Here is a 22074-nt window from a genome sequence, read left to right on the forward strand (position 1 = left end):
CACTGGAGTGAACCGGCCCAGGCAAGGTAAACCTTGCCGACCCTTGAATTAGAACAAAGGAGGATGTTATCTACTGAGCTGAATAGGATCCAAACTGCAGCAGTCTGATTGGTGCCCTAGAACAATAGGCTCCAAAAGGCAGCAGTCTGATTGGTCCTAGAACAATAGGATTCAGAATGCAGCAGTCTGATTGGTCCTAGAACAATGCAGCAGTATGATTGGTTAGCAGGAACCACCCAATCATGCTCCAGATAGAAGTGAATCCACAACCTGATTGGCTTACAGTAGAATTCTAGAATTAGCCAATCATGTGCAGCCCATTGTGTAAATAGTGTATATAAAGCAGATACTTTGAGGGGACTTTGATTTATTCCTCCTCACCACTATGAGCTGAATAGAGAGCATGAAATCACTTTGCGACTCTGAGTATATTTCAGAGGACCAGCAGGCAGCGGGGGCAGGCCTGGGATATATCTGGCCTTGGGAAGGGCAGGAATCCAGTCGCGTCAACTGACTCTGACAGTGAGGAATGAGTTGTGGGAGGCGTGGATTGCTGAAAGCCTGTTATTGCTAATAAACCTCAATAAACTGCCACCGTGTCATGTCTTGTGTGAGAGAAGTGCTAACCTGACACTTAACATGTATGTAACACTTCAGATCTCTCTCTCTCTCTCTCTCTCTCTCTCTCTCTCTCTCTCTCTCATAATATTAGAACCCAATGGGGTTGTCTAATGAAGCTGAATGCTGGGAGATTCAAGGCAGGGAAAAGGAAGTACATCTTCACACAACACAAGCCACTGACTTCATTCGCACAAGACATAGGCATGGCCAGCAACTTGGATGACTTAAAAAGAGGATCGGACAAAATCTTGGAGGGTGAGGCTGTCAGTGACTATTAGCCAAAATAGCTATCTTCTGCCTCCACTATCTGAAGCAGCATACTTCTGTATACCAGCTGCTGGTAATGAAAAGTGATCTGCTTGGCCACTATGAGAACAGAATACTGGCCTAGATTGGCCAGGTGCCCTGATCTTTTCCTGGTTCTTACAAGTTGTGTTTTGAAAACTGTCATTAACCATGGAACAACATATTCCATATAAAACCATTACAGTGGTGCCTCGCAAGACGAAAATAATCCGTTCCGCGAGTCTCTTCGTCTAGCGGTTTTTTCGTCTTGCGAAGCAAGCCCATTGACTGCTTAGCGGCTTAGCGCTATTAGCGGCTTTTAGCGGCTTATCGGCTTATCGGATCAGCTGATAAGCGGCTTAGCAGCTTAGAAAAGGGGGGGGGGGAGGAAAAAAACCGCAGGAACTCGCAAGACATTTTCGTCTTGCGAAGCAAGCCCATAGGGAAATTCATTTTGCGAAGCACCTCCAAAACGGAAAACCCTTTCGTCTAGCGGGTTTTCTGTCTTGTGAGGCGTTCGTCTTGCGGGGCGCCACTGTACAACAATTTTTTAAGAAATGGATTGTAACATCAATATTCATATAATTAGTAAGAGGATGGGACTCGTCAACCTGGGAAGGTAGCCCACTTAGGAGAAGGAAAACTCTGGTCCTAAACCTCTGCTACCTTGCAGGATATCTTTGGGAGAGATAAGGCTAAGGAGCAAATCCTACACAATTCCAGAGTGGAGTCCATAAGGTAAAAAAGTAAAGGTAAAGGACCCCTGGACGGTTAAGTCCAGTCAAAGGCAACTATTGGGCTGCAGCGCTCATCTCACTTTCAGGCCAAGAGAGTTGGCGTTTGTCCACAGACAGCTTTCCGGGTCATGTGGCCAGCAAGACTAAACCGCTACGTGGAGGACCATGATGGAAGCCAGAGCACATGGAAGTGTCGTTTACCTTCCTGCCCTGCCACAATGGTACCTATTTATCTACTTTCACTGGCATGATTTCAAAGTGCTAGGTTGGAAGAAGCCGGGACAGAACAACAGGAGCTCACTCCATTGCCGGGGATTCGAACCACCAACCTTCTGTTCAGCAAGCCCAAGAGGCTCAGTGGCTTAGACCACAGTGCCACCTACTCCCTACAGTCCCTAAGACAGTTGGATACCACCTTCCGGCAACTCCTGCAGCTAAGCTGGTGGCAAATGTATTGCTCTGCTTTCCTTTGGACCACTTCAGCATACAGTCCTGCGAATGGCACTGGCTGTCAGCTTCCTCTTCCACAGACTGTAGACCTCAACAGGGAAGAAATTAGGAACAAAGTTAGAAGAAGTTGGTACCACCTGCCATCATTCTCCATCTTTTTGCCTTTTGCCTGACACGCTCAAGGGGGACCAGCTGCCACTGGGTTCCTGTTTATGTGGTGTGTGTGTGTGTGTGTGTGTGTGTGTGTGTGTGTGTAACACACATATATTTCAGGCCTGTGTGCTGTTTACTAACTTTGCATGTCAAAGGTGGAAATCTCTTTCCTTGAGAGAAGAAAGGAGGGATGGTTGTGTTGATGCACCCAAAGTTAGATATTTCTAAGTCTTATTATTTCAAAGTGAATGCTAAGCATGCGTTTGAATCTCTCCCATTGCAACGTAACAAAAGTGCTGAATTGTGCCCATTGTAGTTGTGAAATATTACCCAAAAAAATGAAATACACAGCACAAATGTTTTTAGAATGGAGCTGCGTTGTTGCTGTTTATGTTTGAATCCTGCTTCCTGCCTTTGAAAAGTCTTTTCCTTGCCCCCTTATTCACAGTTGAATAGCACACAGTTGTGCAAAAATTTATTACCTGCAGCAGTTCAGACCTTGTCAACAAATGCATTGTAAGCTGGATGGCAATAACTGCTCACTTTACTGTACTGGAAGGATGACTGGTTTTGGCATAGCATTCCCAGAAGGACACTGTGGGAGTTCTGGGAATGACAGATATAGGCATAAGGTTGTTGGGGTTTTTTAATCAGGAAAGATGAGACATCAGAGTATACTAGTACTAAGCAAGGCTAAACGATGACTTATTAGAAGATTATAAAACTCTGTAAGTGCCAAGAGGAAGTAAATGTCAAAGGCTAAATAAATTTTATTTCAGCACTGTCATCTGTGAGCATTCATCCAATGCAACCCCCATTTTTTCAGCAGAGCGGGTGCCAGTGTGGTATCTACCCAAGAGTTCTAGAAAGAACTCAAATATTAAATTGCTGGTCTTCTGTATATAAAAAAGGAATATCTCCAAGACTGGCTACCAGAGGACTGGAATTCAGGTAACATGATGCCAAGATTTAATAAGAGATCCAGCAGGGATCTGTGGTATCGCATGGTGGTTAGATTAACTTCTGCTCCCAGTAAATTGGTGGATAGCATTATTTAAGATAAAACGATAGAGTGTAGAACAGAAGAGGCCTTGCTGAAGAAGACTCAGCATGACTTCTTCCTCACGAATCATTTTAGAGTTTTTGAGAGCTCAGCAAAGCATGTGGAGACAAGGCAAGGCAAGCTCCAAGCAAGGTGCTCTCTGGTTTCATCTCCTCTGTTGATGAGCCCCAAAGGACTTATTGGGAAGAGAACAGGAGAAAAGCCCTGCTAGATCAGACTAGAGGTCCATCTAGTCGTCTTCTTCTTCTTCTTTGGCGATCACTTCTAGCTGAGTAAGATTGTCTTCCCTAAACACCGTTTTAACAGTGGGTCCGTAAGTGACTGTGGAGGCCAATTCTGGATCCACACGTCCTTCCACAGTGGGGACATAAGTTTCTGGGTGGAGGTTGATCATGGTGATGGTTTGCCAAGTGTGCCTTCCTTTTAGTGCTTTTCTCCCTTATGTCCCGAGTTTGAGCGTCTTCAAAGTCCATGACACCTTTGGTAAAGGCTGTTCTCCATTTGGAGCGCTCGCAGGCCAGCGTTTTCCAGTTGTTGGTGTTTATACAACATTTGTTTTAGATTTGCCTTGAGAGAGTCTTAAACCTCTTTTGTTGACCACCCACATTATGCTTACCATTTTTAAGTTTGGAATAGAATAATAATCAGGCATCTGCACAACATCACCAGTCCAACGAAGTTGACGTTGAAGAATCATTGCTTTGACACTGGTGATCTTTGTTTCTTCCAGTACAGTGGCCATAGTTTGCTTGTTTTCCATCTAGCTTACCATCCTGCTTTCACACTAGCCAGCGTGGTATAGTGGTTAAGAGCGGTGGACTTGTAATCTGGTGAACCGGGTTTGTGTCTCCGCTCCTCCACATGCAGCTGCTGAGCGACCTTGGGCTAGTCACACTTCTCTGAAGTCTCTCAGCCTCACTCACCTCACAGAGTGTTTGTTGTGAAGGAGGAAGGGAAAGGAGATTGTTAGACACTTTGAGACTCTTTAGGGTAGTGATAAAGCGGGATATCAAATCCAAACTCCTCCTCCTCCTCCTCCTCCTCTTCTTCTTCTTCTTCTTCTTCTTTTTCTTCTTCGCCAAGCAGATCCCTGGCAGAACCTGCAAGCAGGACACGAACACAAAAGCTGAGCTCCCAAGCAACATATTGTTACATGTCCCATATCTCAAAGTGGTGTGAGATTACAGGTGTACCAGATGCGCTAACCAAGGTCTATCGGGGCAGATTTAGGGCTGTGTGTCTCCACTAGGCACTGAGAAGGAGATGTGAGGCTCTGACAAGCTCCTAGGGTCCTCCCAGCTCCTTCCCAAAACCGTTAGAGCTTTCCCAGCTTTAGGAAGGAAGTGGTAGGGCTCCAGAACCCTGCCAGAGCCCTCGTGCCTCCTTCCCAAAGCCAGGTGCCTCCTTACCCACCTTCAGGAAGGCAGCACAAGGACTGGAGTAAGGAGGGGCGCCAAATTTTAGGCTCACACAGGGAGTCATTGTAGCCAAGTCTGCTCCTGCGTCTGTGTTCCCTTTTTGACAATGAGGCATGGCGGAGTTCTGGGATGTCTTTATGACCCATGGTTTATTTACACATATATACAACCTGAATACAATGGAAGAATCTCCAGCATTACATTCGAAGAGGTTCTGGCCTCTCCCATTGCCACAGTACTAGGTTCAAAAAGAGACGTCAGCATCCTGCTTTTTTGACTCCAGCCCACAGCTTAGTAACTCTGTTCCTTAACTTGTAACTGCCATTCTAAACTCTTAACTCTCCTAAAAACACTGGTCTTACCTTTAAAACAAGATGTTATTCTGCCCCCCCCCCCGCTGTGCACTGTTGTTTACCCATTCTTGCTATTTATTTCTACTGCTGTATTTTATTACAGTGGTACCTCGGGTTAAGTACTTAATTCGTTCTGGAGGTCCGTTCTTAACCTGAAACTGTTCTTAACCTGAAGCACCACTTTAGCTAATGGGGCTTCCTGCTGCTGCTTCCTGAAGCGTATGTAACCTGAAGCGTATGTAACCTGAGGTACCACTGTATTTCTTTTTGCGGCAACCGTGTTTTAATCAAAAGTTTTGATTTTACAAAAGTTTGTTCATGTCATGTGGGCTGGCTAAGGATGCCTAACACATGGCTTCCGCCAACAAAAAAATCCTGGGAACTTTAGTTTTCTTCTCACACAGCTACAATTCCCCACACCTTTTATCAAACTAGGGTTCCTGGGGTTCTTCAGAGGAAGCCCAGTGTTTATAAGTGTCGTGTGGAAAGGGAATGGTATACTACCTCTAGGATCGGGGACAGAAAGCAGCAGGCCTTGTGCTTGTGGGCTTCCCAGAAAGGCGTCAGCTTGGCCACGGGGGAGAGAGGACTCAGGATCTCTTCCAACTCTACAATTCTATTTGAAGATGGCTATCATATATCTCCTCTCAGGCTCCTGTTTTCCAGGCTGAACATACCCAAGTCCCTCAAGCGTTCATCATAAGGCTTGGTTTCCAAACCCTTGATCATCTTGGTGGGCCTCCTCTGCACACATCCCAGCTTGCAAATATCCTTATTAAATTGTGGCACTCAGCACTGGGCACAGTACTCCAAGTGGGTCTGGCCAAGGCAGAATAAAGGTAAAGGTAAAGGGAACCCTGACCATTAGGTCCAGTTGTGACCGACTCTGGGGTTGCGGCGCTCATCTCACTTTATTGGCCGAGGGAGCCAGCGTACAGCTTCCGAGTCATGTGGCCAGCATGACTAAGCCGCTTCTGGCGAACCAGAGCAGCGCATGGAAACGCCATTTGCCTTCCCGCTGGAGCAGTACCTATTTATCTATTTATCACGGGGATTCGAACTGCCGACCTTCTGATCGGCAAGTCCTAGGCTCTGTGGTTTAACCCACAGGCGCCACCTGCATCCCGAATAGAGTGCAGAATAGAGGGCAGGATAGAGTGGGACTATTACTCCCCTTGACCGGGACACTATACTTCTGCTGACGCAGCTTAGAATAGCATTAGCTTTTTTTGCTGCTGCATCACACTGTTGGCAAGGCTTGCTTTCCACATTGCTTTCCACATGTACCACTGGCAAGCCAGGTGACCCCATCTGACATTTGCGTAGCTATGTGCTGATCCTGCCTATGCGCCGATGGTGACATGGGTCGCTATGTTAATTCGTTTCGTTCGTTTGGGCCCAGCCGGTCTCCTTCAGCTTATTCGCGTGTCCTTCACGAAGACTGCCTCTGCCATTCAACCGCCCGCCCGCCCCGGGCAAGCCGCGCTCTCCAGCTCACCGTTTGCGCAGCGCACGGTCAGGACGCCGATCGCCTTTCCAAGGCTGTCGAGAGGGAATCCCAAGCAGCTCATGCGAAAATCCTCGAGGGCCGCTATGAGAAATGCTTTTTTAAAAAAAACACACCACATATTCCTCTTCCTCCCCACTTTGCGCGCAAGCAAGGCGCACCATTTAGTTCCATAGCCGCGCGCTGGCACCCTTGGGAACCAGCTTGGGGGGTCAGAAGAGAGGACCCTCTGGCAGCTCCACCTTTTTGGCGATGCTAGCGAGGGGGAGGGGGGCATCAAGGAAAGGGGAGGAGCCAGGGGCGGAGCTAAGCGCGCCGCCCCTGCCCCCGCCGCCGCGCTGGTGGCTGCGCGCAGCAGCAGCACCAAGGCGAAGCAGGAGCTCGGAGTTTCGGGCGCGCTGCTGAAGACGCGCCGCCGGGGCTTCCCAACACCGTCGCCATCCTCGCTCGCTACCGGGACGGAGGACGAGGAGGAGCGGCTGCAGGGCCAGACGCCGAGCCGAGGAGGTTCCGCAGCGTCTCGGGCGAGGAGGAGAAGGCGGAGGAGGGCGACGACCCGGCTGAGACAGCCGCCGACGCAGCAGCCCGCGCGCGGAGCCCATCCCGGGCGGAGCGAGGATGCTGCGCGCCCGCCCGCCGCAGCCACCGCCTCTGGCGGTGCTGCTGCCGCTGCTCCTCCTGCCCGGCGGGACGCTCCGGAGCGCGGCCGGCAGTCAAGGTGAGCGCGCCGGGCGAGGGATCGGGAGGGCGCCGGGCGTAGCGGGGCATGGGGCGCGCGTGAGCGAGCGAGCGTTTGCCGGGGCGCCAGTGACCCTTTTCTGGCGGCCCGTATCGGGCTTCGCGGGGCTTCGGAGGCGCAGTCCATCCAGCTGCCCGGATGGGAAGGATGAAAATAAAAAAGGCAGCAACGCTGGTTCTTCTCTTCCAGCCCGTCTTCTCAGGGGTGAGGAGAGGGGTTTGGGGCTCGTGCGGCAGAGTTCCTGATAGAATGGGAGAGTTGGAAGGGTCCACCAGGGTCATCTAGTCCAGCCTCCCAACGCGGGGGTCGAACCTACGACCCTGAGATTAAGAGTCTTATGCCCTTCCGATCTGGGGGTTGTGCCCACGATCTCCGCCGTATCAGACAGGCGCCGGGAGGCGATGCACTCTGCACCTGCTCAAGGGCGCCCTGGCCGTAGGTTTGGCACATCTTCCCGGGTTTGTTGCGGATGGGAGGTAGCGGTGCTGGAGATGGGAGCTTGGCCAAAGCACGGGCATGAAGCGAGCTCTTCTTTTTCACCCCCCCCCCCAGTCTGTAAGATCATTTCAGTAGCTGCTTCTCTCTACTTCACTTTTCTCTGCCCGCCGCCCCCAGTTGCCCTCTCATCCTCCCGACTGGTAGGTGTGGTGCTTTCTTCTGGGGGGGGGGGACGCAGGGAGACGCATAGCCCTAAACATTTTGTGAATCTAAGTTTGGCCTCACTGAGGGGCAGCATTTCAATAGGAGTAGGAAAATGAGAGTACCCCTAAACATTTTTTTAGGGGGGGGGAAAAACCCTCTGGGTAGAGGGGTGAATAGGAGCAGCACTTTTGGCGGGGGAAAGAACTTGCCTGGCTCCTGTTACATCCAGGAAGAAATCTCCCCAGCGAAGGTTTCCCCCATTGCTTTTTTTCCCCAAGACCAGGAAAATCTTCACCTGCTTTTAATGCCTACATGTTTGGCTGATGTTGATACTGAAGCAGAGGAGCAAAAAAATTTTTTTTTGACAAAAGGAGGTTATTTAAAAACCTAGAGGTAAAAGTGTGGGCAATTTTTTCCTGATCTTTCACTGCAAGTGTGTGAGTGAAGATTTGTTTGCATTTTAGTCTAAACAACTTCTGGTTATACATACAGTATAAGGGGTGGTAGTTGTTTTGCAGAATACAAGGGCCTTCTGAATACGACTCACACTGGTAGCTGAGGGTCCAGAAAGAACCATATTCACAGAATTGCAAGGGATCCCTAAGGGTCATCTAGACCAACCCCCTACGACACAGGAATCTCAGCTAAATCATTCATGATTTCAGCATCTTCCCATGATTGTGGTGGCCACCGCAGGCTTAGAAGACTTTGCTTCAGTGGGCTGTTCAATACCGTTTTTGTCTTATTTGGGCTGGCAGGATCACATTGTGAAGAAGATTCAGTGTGTAGGGCTATGGAGATGGCTCTTCTGGAGTGCAGGGGATTAGTCTGGGAGAAGAAGTGCTTCCCAACAGATTCTGTGGGGCTAGGATGAGCAAAGAAAAACCCACCATCCAGCAAGCAGGTTGTCCGCCTGTCCCTTCCTAAGGCATATGTCTGCGTTGGTGGCAATAGCTGGCAGGTCTTATTCCTAGCTCTTATCAACTGAACACCCCCCCCCCTATAATTTTTTTAATACAATTTTATAAAATTATAAATTGGTGGTGCCTTTAGAATTCCTGCGTTTGAGTTGGTTGAAGGGTATGGGAACGGCTTGGACAGTATGCATTTAGATGGAAAAATAACTCCAAAGTGACTTATTTGTAGAGCTACTTTGTGTGTATGAAAGCCAGTTCATTCTGCTCACTTGTCTTGAGCTGTATGAAGTCTGTATAAAAAGGTGCTTATAAATTACCTCCCCTATTTTTATAGCATTTCTCCCCTCCAGATTCTAGTATGGTGAGCTTAAGTGGGGGTTATAAGAATCAGATGCCATTTTTGCATGTGTTGGGTCAAAGGTGTGAGGGGGGGGGGAGCAGAAACTCCTCAGCGAGGGGTGAGGAAACCCAGTTCTTCCTGTCGCCAAAGAGAAGTGGGATTTCATATCTCTTTCAGTTGCTTTCATAACTCCTGGGATGATAGCCTTTGCCATGCAATGAAATCAAGATACAGTGAGATCTGATGAGAGTGTTTGTGTGTGCTCGGAAGAGGACAGTAAATGAGCAATTTTGCAACAGGAAAGCCAGATGCTTTTGGAAGATTATTGGCATCTAATAGTTCTTTTATTTTGAAGCCAACGCATAACAAGGTTTGTCGCTAGATGAGGATTGTTCTTGTTATATTGCGTGGTTTGATAGTCAAAGCCTTACTGGCAATGCCTCTATGTGATGTGAACTGAGAGAAAGGTTTCCTGACTATCACCCAGAAGAAAATGATTTGTCAAAACAAAACAAAACCTTCTTTATAGGTGTAATCCCACCCCCCACGGAAAAGCCTAAATTGTGGGGTCTGCAACAAACTGCTGCAGTATTTCTGTCAGCCATTCTCTCTCAGCAGGACATTTCCTTTCTGTGGCTACTGAGGGTGTTTAGCCTTCACTGCCCCTGGTTTCAAGACTATCATTTTGCAAACCTCAGGGATATCTTCTCCACCCTACAGTTGCCCTTTTTTTGGCTGCAATGCTGTCAACACCAAACACATGAGTTTGCTGTTTGAATAGGTTATTGTAACACATGAATACTTGTGCATGGGGTGTTAGCCTCAATAATTAGAATAACTGTGTCTATAGCTATATTGATGTTTGATTGAACTGTTTGACCTGCCCTTCATGGAATAATATTTCTGTGCTGAATGCTATCATCTGGATGACGGGATGGAGGACATTAGACATTTCTAACACAAAGGCATTTTACCTTTGCTCACCACCCCCCCAACCCCCATGATCTGCACTGATATGGTAATGAGAGGCTGGTGGATTTGGGGCTTGGAAAATGTTCACAAGCATCTTACTTAGGAGAATGGGTGTGAAATCTGCTGGGAGCCCTTTCTTTGTAGGAGAAATCTCCTAAGCCAGGTCTCCATTGGTGATCATATAGACAGATGGGATCAGTTCAGAAAGAAACCCAAACGGTGGTATGTGCTAATTATACTTTGCAACCTAAGGCCAAGGGACGCGGGTGGCACTGTGGGTTAAACCACAGAGCCTGGGACTTGCCGATCAGAAGGTCGGCGGTTCTAATCCCCGCAACGGGATGAGCTCCCGTTGCTCGGTCCCTGCTCCTGCCAACCTAGCAGTTTGAAAGGACGTCAAAGTGCAAGTAGATAAATAGGTACCGCTCCTGCGGGAAGGTAAACAGCGTTTCCGTGTGCTGCTCTGGTTGGCCAGAAGCGGCTTAGTCATGCCGGCCACATGACCCAGAAGCTGTACGCCGGCTCCCTCGGCCAGTAAAGCGAGATGAGCACCACAACCCCAGAGTCAGCCACGACTGGACCTAATGGTCAGGGGTCCCTTTACCTCTAACCTAAGGCCACCATGGTTAGGATCTCCCCTATTTAGCACTTGTCTCTAGACTTAGTTACCTATAGAGATGGATCAGTAGCATGACTACAGTTTGTCAAAGCATATGTTACACCAAAGTGCATTTAACACATATTGTGGCTTTTTATTTGCTAGATGACCACAAACCACAGTTTGCCAATGCATTGCCATGCCATATCATGGTTTGGCTTCCTCAACCATGGTGTGGCACGATTTCTGAATTAAGTCCTAGACTGACAGAGTTTCCTGATGGGCAATTAGATGTATTTGTAAATACAGTATACTGTATGTGTGTGTTTTCAAAAAGTTGGCACTCCCAGAAAGATGGATTGAGGAAGGCAAAATATAGCTAGGAAGTGAATTTATTTATACCTTGTCAGAGATCAGTTGATGCTATAATTTTGTTCTGTGCGGCATGTTTTAGTGAGGGGCCTGGGTGTCTTTCTGCTTAGATGGAAAGCATGGGTTTATTCCCTTAGGAAAACATAGTTTCTGACTGGAAAGTACTCAGTCAAAAAGCCCAGAGTTGTGTGCACAGTGCTGACTGAAAATTTCAGCTCCGGGAGAGAGTCAGAGCTGCTGTAACAGACTGTTTTCCCAGATCCATCTTTATGGACAGTGTATCTTGAAGCTCATAACTTTGAGATGTGTGGGAAGCCTTTTCAGTTATGCCCTCCTAATATTTCATTAGCATGGCAAAATGAAATTAACCCTAGTCACATCCTACAAAGTCAACATATGCGCTGCAGGAACGACTGACTTTGTGGAACCGAGCAGGTTATTGGTTTGAAACTGCATAGCCAAATTTGGAAGAGGACAGGGGGGAAGGTTGGAAAATAACCAATGAATTATGCAGTCAGATACAGGATTGTTGCACCTTGTCTACTTGGCTGCTTCCGTTCACCCTCTGTCCCTGCCCTTTTAAGAGGGACATGGCATTAGAAGTGAACCAGGGTTTATTCGCTAATGGCCAGTTGGTACCATTTGGAAGTTTATTTGTAAACAGGCATTATTTGACAAATGCTTTGCACAGCAGGGGTGCCTTGGCCAATTATGACCAAACAACACTGTCTGTGGAAGTGGCTCGCCTTGCAGAGAGCCAGCCACCATTCATTGCGACAATAGTCACTAATGTCCTTTTTCTAGGGTCCTTGGAAGCTCAGCTCCCCGAAGCGTAGCTGTACTCCTTCCAACATGTGGAATAGAACTGAGGATCACTTGAGCTGGTTCTGCAGGCTGATGGAAAAAGCTTAAACTACCCCCCTCCACTTTTATAACCAGTGTCGGGGTTTTTGGTTTTTTTTTAAAAAAAGAAGATTATGGGCCCAATCAAGATTTCATTGATTTCAGCGAGTTGGCATATTCTTAACTCTCCCCCATTAAAATGAACGAGTCTTGAAACTATTAAAGAATCTTGCTGTATAATTCAAATAGACTTTTTTATTTTTATGAAGTTTAATTTTCCGGCAAAGATCTTTAATCGCTTGGCTTTGTAAGGGCACTAGTCTCCCCCTCCCACCCCCGCTTTTCTTTGAGAGCTAATAATTGGAATTTTCTGTGGCCTTGTAACAAATATTATATCGCTGTTACATCTGAGTGAATGTTAGAGGATTTGGTTCTGGATAGAGAGATTTCTAAAAGTTAACCTGCCTGCTCTTCAGAATTATGAGTGGATCAGCAGTGATACTTTAAAGCAGCTAAGTTGAAAAGCACTCGTCAAGATCTCCAGAAAGCAACGCAAGGCTGAAATAGGTTTTTGATTAGCACTCTAATGACATCACTGCTATACTTTACTGGTCAAGACCTAGCTCTGTTTTTTAAATAGGTACTTGCTGCTCAGTTGTGCTGCTAAGGCAGGCATCCCCAAACTCAGCCCTCCAGATGTTTTGGGGCTACAACTCCCATCATCCCTAGCTAACAGGACCGGTGGTCAAGGATGATGGGAATTGTAGTCCCAGAACATCTGGAGGGCCGAGTTTGGTGATGCCTGTGCTAAGGGTATTACGGTTTTAGCTCAGCACTGTTTGTTTAATTGCATGTATTGTAACTTGTAGGCTACAATCCTGCGTTCACTTACTTGGGAGGAAGTCCTTTGGAACTCAGTGAATTCCCCACCCCCGGTAGCCACATATAGGGTTGCACTGTTAGCGTGCCATTTTATGTGACCAAATAGCATGTACAAGCAGCACTTGAAAGCCATAAAGTCATGAAATATTATAAATAGTAAATAATAAGCTCCATCTCCGAGAAGCTCTGTTTCACGTATTGCTTTGCCAAGTAGTTTTCATTCCCTTTCTTCAAATAATAAATAATAATAATAATAATAATAATAAGAAGAAGAAGAAGAAGAAGAAGAAGAAGAAGAAGCAGGTGTGGGGATCAAGCTGCTACTTGAAGAGTACATGAAGAATTGTGCTGTAAATGTTCGTACAGGTGTTTTCATAGTGCGCTCAAGGCAGATGTTGTATCATAGTGGTTCCATTTATGGTTCAGGCCCAGCAATGGTTCTCAAAGGGTGTGGCAAGCGTGGCAGGAAGATTCAAAGACAATCAAAGAAACAATCAAAGAAACAGTGTAATATAGTCCAGCGCAGTTTCAAAATAACTTTTGTTTTGACACACAACCGGAAACAGTATCAATACCTCTCTTCAAGAGCATTGGCTACTCTTCTACAGTTCTCCACAACAAAGGGTTGTGAACAGGGGTTTTCAACTCTGACAAATATGAAAGATCAGAAAAGAGCAAGGCTTCTTTGTGTTGATGAGGAGAGGAGAGTTTGCCTGTCTCAAATTAGACCCAATATCAATGAGATTACAGTGGTACCTTGGGTTAAGAACTTAATTCATTCTGGAGGTCTGTTCTTAACCTGAAGCACCACTTTAGCTAAAGGGGCCTCCCGCTGCTGCTGCACTGCCGCCGCACGATTTCTCATCCTGTTCTCATCCTGAGGTAAAATTCTTAACCCGACGTACTATTTCTGGGTTAGCGGAGTCTGTAACCTGAAGCATCTGTAACCTGAAGCGTCTGTAACCTGAAGCGTCTGTAACCCGAGGTACCACTGTACTGGGGAAAAACAAGCTCACACCACTCATTGAGTTTGTATACATACTTAAAGTACATATGTAAGAGGCTCATTTATCATTATCTTTTGGGAATGATTTATGTTCTTATGCAGCTGCATTGTTTTATACTTTCTGATCATATTATAAAGTAGCTGTGTTCTGTGTTATAAATCAAGCACTGCTAGAAGTTGTTTCTTTTTGTTTTCCAATGTATTTTTTATCAAATTTTTTTTTTAAAAAAAACCTGGTGTGGTGAGAGCAAGTTTTTATTCTGTGTGGCCCATAGGAAAAAAAAGAATCCACTGGTTTAGAGAATCAGAAACAATGTGTGTTTGTTGCATCCCACCTTCGCAGTTTCCCTTCTCTATTTCCTGTTTAGCATTTACCATACTTTATCATGACAACTATGGCAGCTTTGGAAAGGTGATTTTCTCACAACTGACCTTGTCTGAAGAAGTGTGCATGCACACAAAAGCTTATACCCAGAACAAACTTAGTTGGTCTCTAAGGTGCTACTGTGCAATTTTTTAATTCTATTTACCGTATTTTTCGCTCTATAAGACGCACCAGACCATAAGACGCACCTAGTTTTTGGAGGAGGAAAACAAGAAAAAAAATATTCTGAATCTCAGAAGCCAGAACAGCAAGAGGGATAGCTGCACAGTGAAAGCAGCGATCCCTCTTGCTGTTCTGGCTTCAGGGATAGCTGCACAGCCTGCATTCGCTCCATAAGACACACACACATTTCCCCTTACTTTTTAGGAGGGAAAAAGTGAGTCTTATAGAGCAAAAAATACAGTATTTATTTCGACTTGTCAAGGAGAGATAGAGTTAAACATTGTCTCCTCACCCCCCAGGGTCCTGGAGCCCTTTAAGGCTTCTCCATGGTTGCTATTAACATAACAAAAATGTGCATGTTAATTGCATTCCTGCAATTAATGCCCCATCTAGTTTGGCCTTTAGTCAAGGTTGTAAAGTTGCAATTGAACTTGTTCTTGTTTGTCCTTTTCTGGAAAAGGAAACCATGGAGATGTGCAGAGTAGATGCAATCCCTGCATAGTTTGGATCTTCCTTAGTGCTATCTTTTAGTCTCCAGTTGACAAAAGAGGGAGCACTAGAATACAAGATTCTATTTTCTCTCTAATGAATACCCAATGTGGAGGCTAAGAAGATTGGGAGACAATAAAATTAAGGGAAAAAATTGCACTTAATGTAGCTTTCCCTATAAGTTTTATTTATCTTTTTTCCACTGTTAGCTATATATATGTAGCATATATATAGCATATACATATATATGTAGCAACAAAATAATTTGTTGGTTATTATTTTGAAACTGCCATCTGAGCATAATCACAAGAAAGTAAGCCATGAAACTCAGTGGGATTCACTTCTCAGTAAATGTGTTTAGGGTTGAGCGTTTTTTTTTAATAAAAAAAAAAATCTAAGATTGAAATGTATGTTAATCAGGCAATTGTAGGAGAAATAACTGCTGAAAACAGCATCCTTTTTAAAAACTAATAAGTGTGTGAGAGAGATAAAAGTGATTCCCAGATATAATTATACAGTGTAAATTTGGAGAAATTAAATCTAAGGCTGATGAACCTAATTGTCTTGATTATTTGAGAAGAACAGGCGCTCATATTAAGTCACTTGTTCCCACATTCTTAGAATGTGGGTTTTACTTTTTATATGCATGATTTAAAGAGAAGGAAGGTGGACAGACCAATAGAGTTTGTGAGATGGAGCCATTCTAGGGACACCCTTCTGACAATTGACTTGCATGGAGAGTGTGCTGTCATGATAGACACAGCATTATTTCATCAATCATGCATGTTGTTGCATCAATGCATTAAATTAATTAGGTGTGTCCATATGTGAAGTCCCTATAAGTAGACTACAAATCTGCTTTAACCTTCTGTCAGTAAGGTCAAATGTATTCTGTTGGCACATCATGCAATTTCTTACAAACTGGACAAACTTACTTTCTTTCTTTCTTTCTTTCTTTCTTTCTTTCTTTCTTTCTTTCTTTTAAAAAATTGATCCCCCCCCCATCTTAAATACTGTAATACTAAGTAATCTGAATATCAGCATGCTAAAACATTTTTTTTTTTTAATTATGGTGCTGGAGGAGACTCTAGAGAGTCCCATGGACTGCAAGAAGATCAAACCTATCCATTCTGAAGGAAATCAGCTCTGAGTGCTCACTGGAAGGACAGATCCTGAAGCTGAGGCTCCAATACTTTGGCCACCTCATGAGAAGAGAAGAGTCCCTGGAAAAGACCCTGTTGTTGGGAATGATGGAGGGTACAAGGAGAAGGAGACAACAGAGGACGAGATGGTTGGACAGTGTTCTTGAAGCTACAAACATGAGTCTGACTAAACTGCGGGAGGCAGTAGAAGACAGAAGTGCCTGGCGTGCTCTGGTCCACGGGGTCATGAAGAGTCGGACACGACTAAACGACTAAACAACAACAACAAGCATGGCATCTAAATAATATTTTGGATGGAAGATCCAAGAAGAGAAAGCTTCCTTGTTTGGATGAGGAGAATTTGTTTGTCTCAAATAAAATAAATGAGATAGCCCAGAAAAAGCAAGCGCACACCTCTCGTTGGGTTTGTGTAGGGTTTGTGGGTTTGTGTAGGTACACAAGGAATGTACTTAAGGTACATTCAGGTGGCAGCCATTTTAACTGGGTCCTTTTGGACCTGGGAGAAGGCAAAGTGGGGCAGAATGTGCTTATACGCTTATACGTTGAGGCATGCAGGGGCCGGGAATGGAACATCCATGCAAAATGATTGCTTCCTGTATGTAAGAGGCTCATTCATCATTAGTGACAATTTCCAGGGTTTGTGGCTGGATTCTGCAGAGTAGCCTTGCAGAATCAGTGTGTAAGACCTTTTCAAAGAAGCGCACGCCTTTGTTTTCCCAGGTGACACGATTCCTCAAGAGAAAGAGGAAGGAAACGGTGAGCTTTTGGAAAGTGAACAATTGTTTCCATTGCATGGATGGAACTTTCAGCATTTTCCACGTGTTGTAATTGTGACTTCTACCAAGGCTTCGTCTCTTGGGGGAAAGGGCTTCTGTAAAGCTTCCTTTTGCTTTCCACAAAGGCCCTAATCTGTTCCAGGCAAGGGAGCACCTTGGTTACAAACGGCATGTGCTCATTTTTAAGAGAGAGGGAGCTGAGCCAGTGTGGTGTAGTGGTTAAGAGCGGTGGACTCATAATCTGGTGAACCAGGTTCGCGTCCCCGCTCCTCCACATGCAGCTGCTGGGTGACCTTGGGCTAGTCACACTTCTCTGAAGTCTCTCAGCCCCACTCACCTCACAGAGTGTTTGTTGTGGGGGAGGAAGGGAAAGGAGAATGTTAGCCACTTTGAGACTCCTTCGGGTAGTGATAAAGTGGGATATCAAATCCAAACTCCTCCTCTCCTCCTTCTTCTTCTTCCCTCCACAAATGCAAGAAGAGGTCACTTCACCCAGGGCACAAATTGACCTTGTTTGCACTTCTGAAATAAAACTTCTAAATTAAGTGAATTGGTATATTTTGGCTTGCATTGTTTGTTTTCAGGGTTTTTATAGTAGCTGGAGTTTTTCTTGGAAGGATGGGATTTGTACAGAGAAACAAAGGCTAGGCTTGAAGGTTAGTCTAGTTGACCAGGGCACGGGTGGAGGGCTGTGGGTGCAGGCCGCTCCGGGTGTCACAACTGAGGGGGGTGACAAAATGCCGGGCAGCACTCACCGCGGGGCCTGCAGTGTGTCTGAGTTTGGGTGCGCGCAGGCTCTGCGCTGCCCAAACAGTCCACCCCCTGCCTCTCCCCTAGCTGTAGGGCGACTGAGTGGGAGGAAGCAGGCAGACTCTGGAGGCCCCACGGTGTGCCCTGCCCCAATGGGTGGCTTGCCTCGCCCTCACCCTGCCCCTAAGCGGCTTCCTCCACTGCTGAACCAGGGTGCTAATTCTGTAGCTTTAGCCCTGAGAGAAGGATGGGGAAATGGCTGAGGAATTGAGGTCTCTTCTCACACAAACTATGCATAGCCTTTATCAGATTTCAGAACCTTATCAGAAGTTCCTAGAATCATAGAATTGCAGGGATGGAAGGGAACATCTCATCTCTGAAGGTTCATCTCGTCTAAGTTGTTAATGTACAGTGGTACCTTGGGTTACAGACGCTTCAGGTTACATACGCTTCAGGTTGCAGATCCGCTAACCCAGAAATAGTACCTCGGGTTAAGAACTTTGCTTCAGGATGAGAACAGAAATGGTGCGGTGGCAGCGGGAGGCCCCATTAGCTAAAGTGGTGCTTCAGGTTAAGAACAGTTTCAGGTGAAGAGCGGACCTATGGAACAAATTAAGTTCTTAACCTGAGGTACCACTGTACTTTCATTCTTTCCCGTGTCCATGAAATCTAGAATTTTGTTGATTCTTTAGTGGATACTAGTGTGTTCATGAACTGGGGAACCTCCAGAGGCTTCGTAAAACTGCAGTTCAAAATATCAACCTTACTTTGAACCATTCTCTTCCATTTTATTTTAAAATGCGGGTGTTAATGAAATTAAATGGAAATAAAGGTAATTAATTTCAATCGTGGGTACTGATTTTTTTGTTGTTGTTGTTACATCATCTGCATTACCATGGGTAAGTTAAAGTTAAAAGAATTGCTTTATTCAAGACTGGAAAACAAAGCAAAACACTTGCACAAATACAGTTCAGATTTTGTACCCCAAAAAGCTGTTCCTTGTTTGCTGGAGCTCTGAAGAGGAGCATTTCTGTCTGAACTGGGGATTCTCACCACTGTATTTTTTTTTGGGGGGGGGACCTCGCTTGTTAAATTATAAGGTCTTGCTGAAAGGATTAAAGTAAAGGTAAAGGGACCCCTGACCATTAGGTCCAGTCGTGACCGACTCTGGGGTTGCGGCGCTCATCTCGCTTTATTGGCTGAGAGAGCCGGCGTACAGCTTCCGGGTCATGTGGCCAGCATGACTAAGCCGCTTCTGGCGAACCAGAGCAGCACACAGAAATACCGTTTACCTTCCCGCCGGAGCGGTACCTATTTATCTACTTGCACTTTGATGTGCTTTCAAACTGCTAGGTTGTCAGGAGCAGGGACTGAGCAACGGGAGCTCACCCCGTCATGGGGATTCGACCTGCCAACCTTCTGATCGGCAAGCCCTAGGCTCTGTGGTTTAACTCACAGCGCCACCCGGATAGCTCAGATTTCTTTAACTGAAACAACAGAAGTATTCAGGCAGTTTTGTTGCCTGTAGTTGAGCTTTCTCTGTGTCACTCTTCTCTCCCACCTTATCTAGTTTAATAGTATGCATGACATATTTTGTTAATTGCATTCTTTAAAAAATGCATATCGGGGTATTGGATTACCCAAACTTCTAGCAAAATGCTTTTCTAGTAGAATTGCATCCATTTCAAAATGCAGAGGAGTTCTTTTCTCTCTTCGCCACCCTCCTTACCCAATTAGGTATTGATTAATAAGGCTGGGTCAAAGTTGCAAAATGGCACAATGCAGCTTGCTGTCTGTTGCCACCGCAGGAAAACTCTTCCTGTTCTGTGTGCTTGAGCCTTTGTTCTGGTGGCCTCCTACATGCATAAACAGTGTTAGCATCACATCATAAGTGCCTGTTCTTCCTCACCTGGTCTTAAAGGGATAGTGGCTCTTTAAAACAGGAGCTATAGCAGCTTTTCTTTTTAGCATTAGAGTAGAATAGAATAAGTGGGACGCGGGTGGCGCTGTGGTTTAAACCACAGAGCCTAGGACTTGCCGATCAGAAGATCGGCGGTTCGAATCCCTGCAATGGGGTGAGATCCCGTTGCTCGGTCCCTGCTCCTGCCTACCTAGCAGTTTGAAAACATGTCAAAGTGCAAGTAGATAAATAGGTACCACTCCGGCAGGAAGGTAAATGGCATTTCCGTGAGCTGCTCTGGTTTGGCCGAGCTGTTCTGGATTGGCCGAGCCAAAATGCAGGCCTTCTTTCCAGGAAGCCTTTTGCCCTCTTCCCAAATTTTCCCAATTTAGCAATTGTGTGTGTGCGTGTGTGTGTGTGTGCTTAAAGAGGTGAAAATTTTGACCTCCTTTTCAAAATGTAGGCAGTTCACAGCCCAAGCCTTCAGTTTTGCTCTAGACCCTGGCATTTATCTGGTGACATCAGGCACACACGAGGCCCTACAAGTCTTTGTGCGTCTCCAGTGACAGAGGTGGGTACTTGGAGCAGGACTGCAATAATTCACATGGTGTCAGTGAAGTTAACAGCCCAGGAGGCCAGGCCTAGAGAGCACAGCAACTCTTCCTAGAAGATCTTGCCCCAAAGAGGCAGCTGTGGGGACTTGAAGGTCCTTGCTTTCCCACAGCTCCCTAAGTCTCCTCCCCATGGTTCCTTCCCAAGCAGTCTGATGCTCCACATTATCTTTGCTCCACCATCTCCATACCTCTTCAGGTTCTGGGGGACGAGGGGAGAGTAACTTGTAGCAGAAGGGAGCCCCCCTGGCTTCTTCAGCAGCTTGCCTCATCTCTGCCTCTTGGCCTCTGCTTCTACCTCTGCCTCTGGAGTTCTGTCTGCCACAGACTCTTCCTGCTCACTCAACCCTGTTGCCTCTTTTGACACCTCCTCCTCCCAGTCTGCTCCCTCTTCTTCTTCTAAACACTCAACGTCATCCCACCACCAATCCCCTGGCTCTGAGTCTTTCCCCTTGGGGGTTCCCTAGCTGGTACCTCCCTCCAATTCTCTGCACCCAGCCAGTCCATGGCCAGATGTGAATCTAGGTCCTCATCTGCACCCATCTTTTGTGTACCAGGTTCCAGTTGGGAGGACCCAGTTCACCTCTGGAGAGGTGCAGACTTTGTGGAAGCTTGAAGGCTCCCTTGCATGTCTAGCTTGGCTGGGCATCATGGAACTGAACCAGTATCAAGTGAGGTTACAGCTTGGTGCAGAAATAGACCTTGCCCCAGACCTGGGAGGCTTTTCACTTTTTCAAACAGAGAGCAGCATCTTTAGCATCCTGCAACTGCTGCTTGTTAAGGAAGGAGTATGTCGGTCCCCTCCAAGAGAGAATTGTTTCTCGTTTCATTTTGGGAGCTCATTCCATTGTACACATGTTCTTCTTCTGATGGTGTGTTGAGCATAAAGGCTATTTATAACCAATTTCCTTCCATAGCTGGCTTTCTGTAGCACCTAAATAGATTCATCCTAATATAAAATCTCCTTTTCTTTCATGCAAATAATTAATAAAGTATTTGCTTCATACAGTGTCGTTTTGATTTCTTGTGGGGGTTTCACCTGTCTTTTGCTTTTTGATTTCCTAGATCACTGAATCCGTCTCTTGGTTTCAGGAGTGGTTTGGATTTACAGCTTTGCAGAATTACTTAACACAACAGGGAGAACGGCAGGGAAACAATGGAGCAATGAAATCAATAAGGATTTACGAGGGGAGAAAAGTTTTGACTTCTAATGATGAAGGGGCTTGAACGCTTTGGTAGAGCCGAGAGGTCTGGGCAAGATGGTCTTCTGGGACAGCATTGCAGCTCTGTTGTCACCCTCAACTTGGGCTTCTAGCCAGAGCAGGTACTTGCTGCATGAACACTTCACTGCAGGGGCTGCCAGAATGATTCCTTGCAGATGTTGCTGCAACTCTCAGCATCCCTGACCATTCGTCATGCAGGTGGGGGCTGATGAGAGATGAATAACATCTGGATGACACCACAAAGACTATATTCCAGACTTCCTCAAACTTGGCCTTCCAGATGTTTTTGGCCTACAACTCCCATGATCCCTAGCTAGTAGGACCAGTGGTCAGGGATGATGGGAATTGTAGTCTCAAAAACATCTGGAGGGCTGAATTGGAGGAAGCCTGCTATACCCACCCATTACTATGCTGTAATGTGTTCTTCCTTGCTGGTTGAGTCTCAGATTCCCTGCCATGACTGGGAGAGAGGGCAAAGGGTACCTGTTATCTCTGGAAACAGAATATGCCCAGGCTGATGGCTAGATGTGAATGAGGATGAGTAATAGAATTGTTGCCGGCAGTATGCTGATGACCAAGGCTCTACTTCTCCTTTACATCTGCAGGGAAGCTGGCCCGTTGTCTTGTCTCGGTAATGGACCAGATGAGAGCCAACAAACTTGAAACTCAATCCAGATTAGACAGAGGCACTGTTAGTGAGCTGGATGGATGGGAGGT

At 46.1% G+C, this 22074-nt stretch overlaps 1 protein-coding gene across 9 annotated transcripts in view; it reads left to right on the forward strand.

Annotated features, from left to right (window-relative positions):
* The first annotated feature begins 6916 nt into the window (after positions 1-6916).
* EPHA5 (EPH receptor A5) overlaps positions 6917-22074 on the forward strand; it is a 248584-nt gene continuing 233426 nt past the window's right edge. For 8 of the 9 annotated variants that reach the window (XM_083709143.1, XM_083709144.1, XM_083709148.1 and 5 more), the window contains exon 1: positions 6917-7305. In XM_083709143.1, coding sequence (XP_083565269.1) covers positions 7206-7305 — 100 coding nt within the window. In that variant the 5' untranslated portion in view covers positions 6917-7205. Of the gene's footprint in view, positions 7306-8850; positions 8873-22074 lie in introns of those variants that run through there. The other variant, XM_083709147.1, reaches the window with a different exon arrangement.

This window comes from Podarcis gaigeae, assembly GCF_964106915.1.
Source record: "Podarcis gaigeae genome assembly, chromosome: 13".
Taxonomy (NCBI): domain Eukaryota; kingdom Metazoa; phylum Chordata; class Lepidosauria; order Squamata; family Lacertidae; genus Podarcis; species Podarcis gaigeae.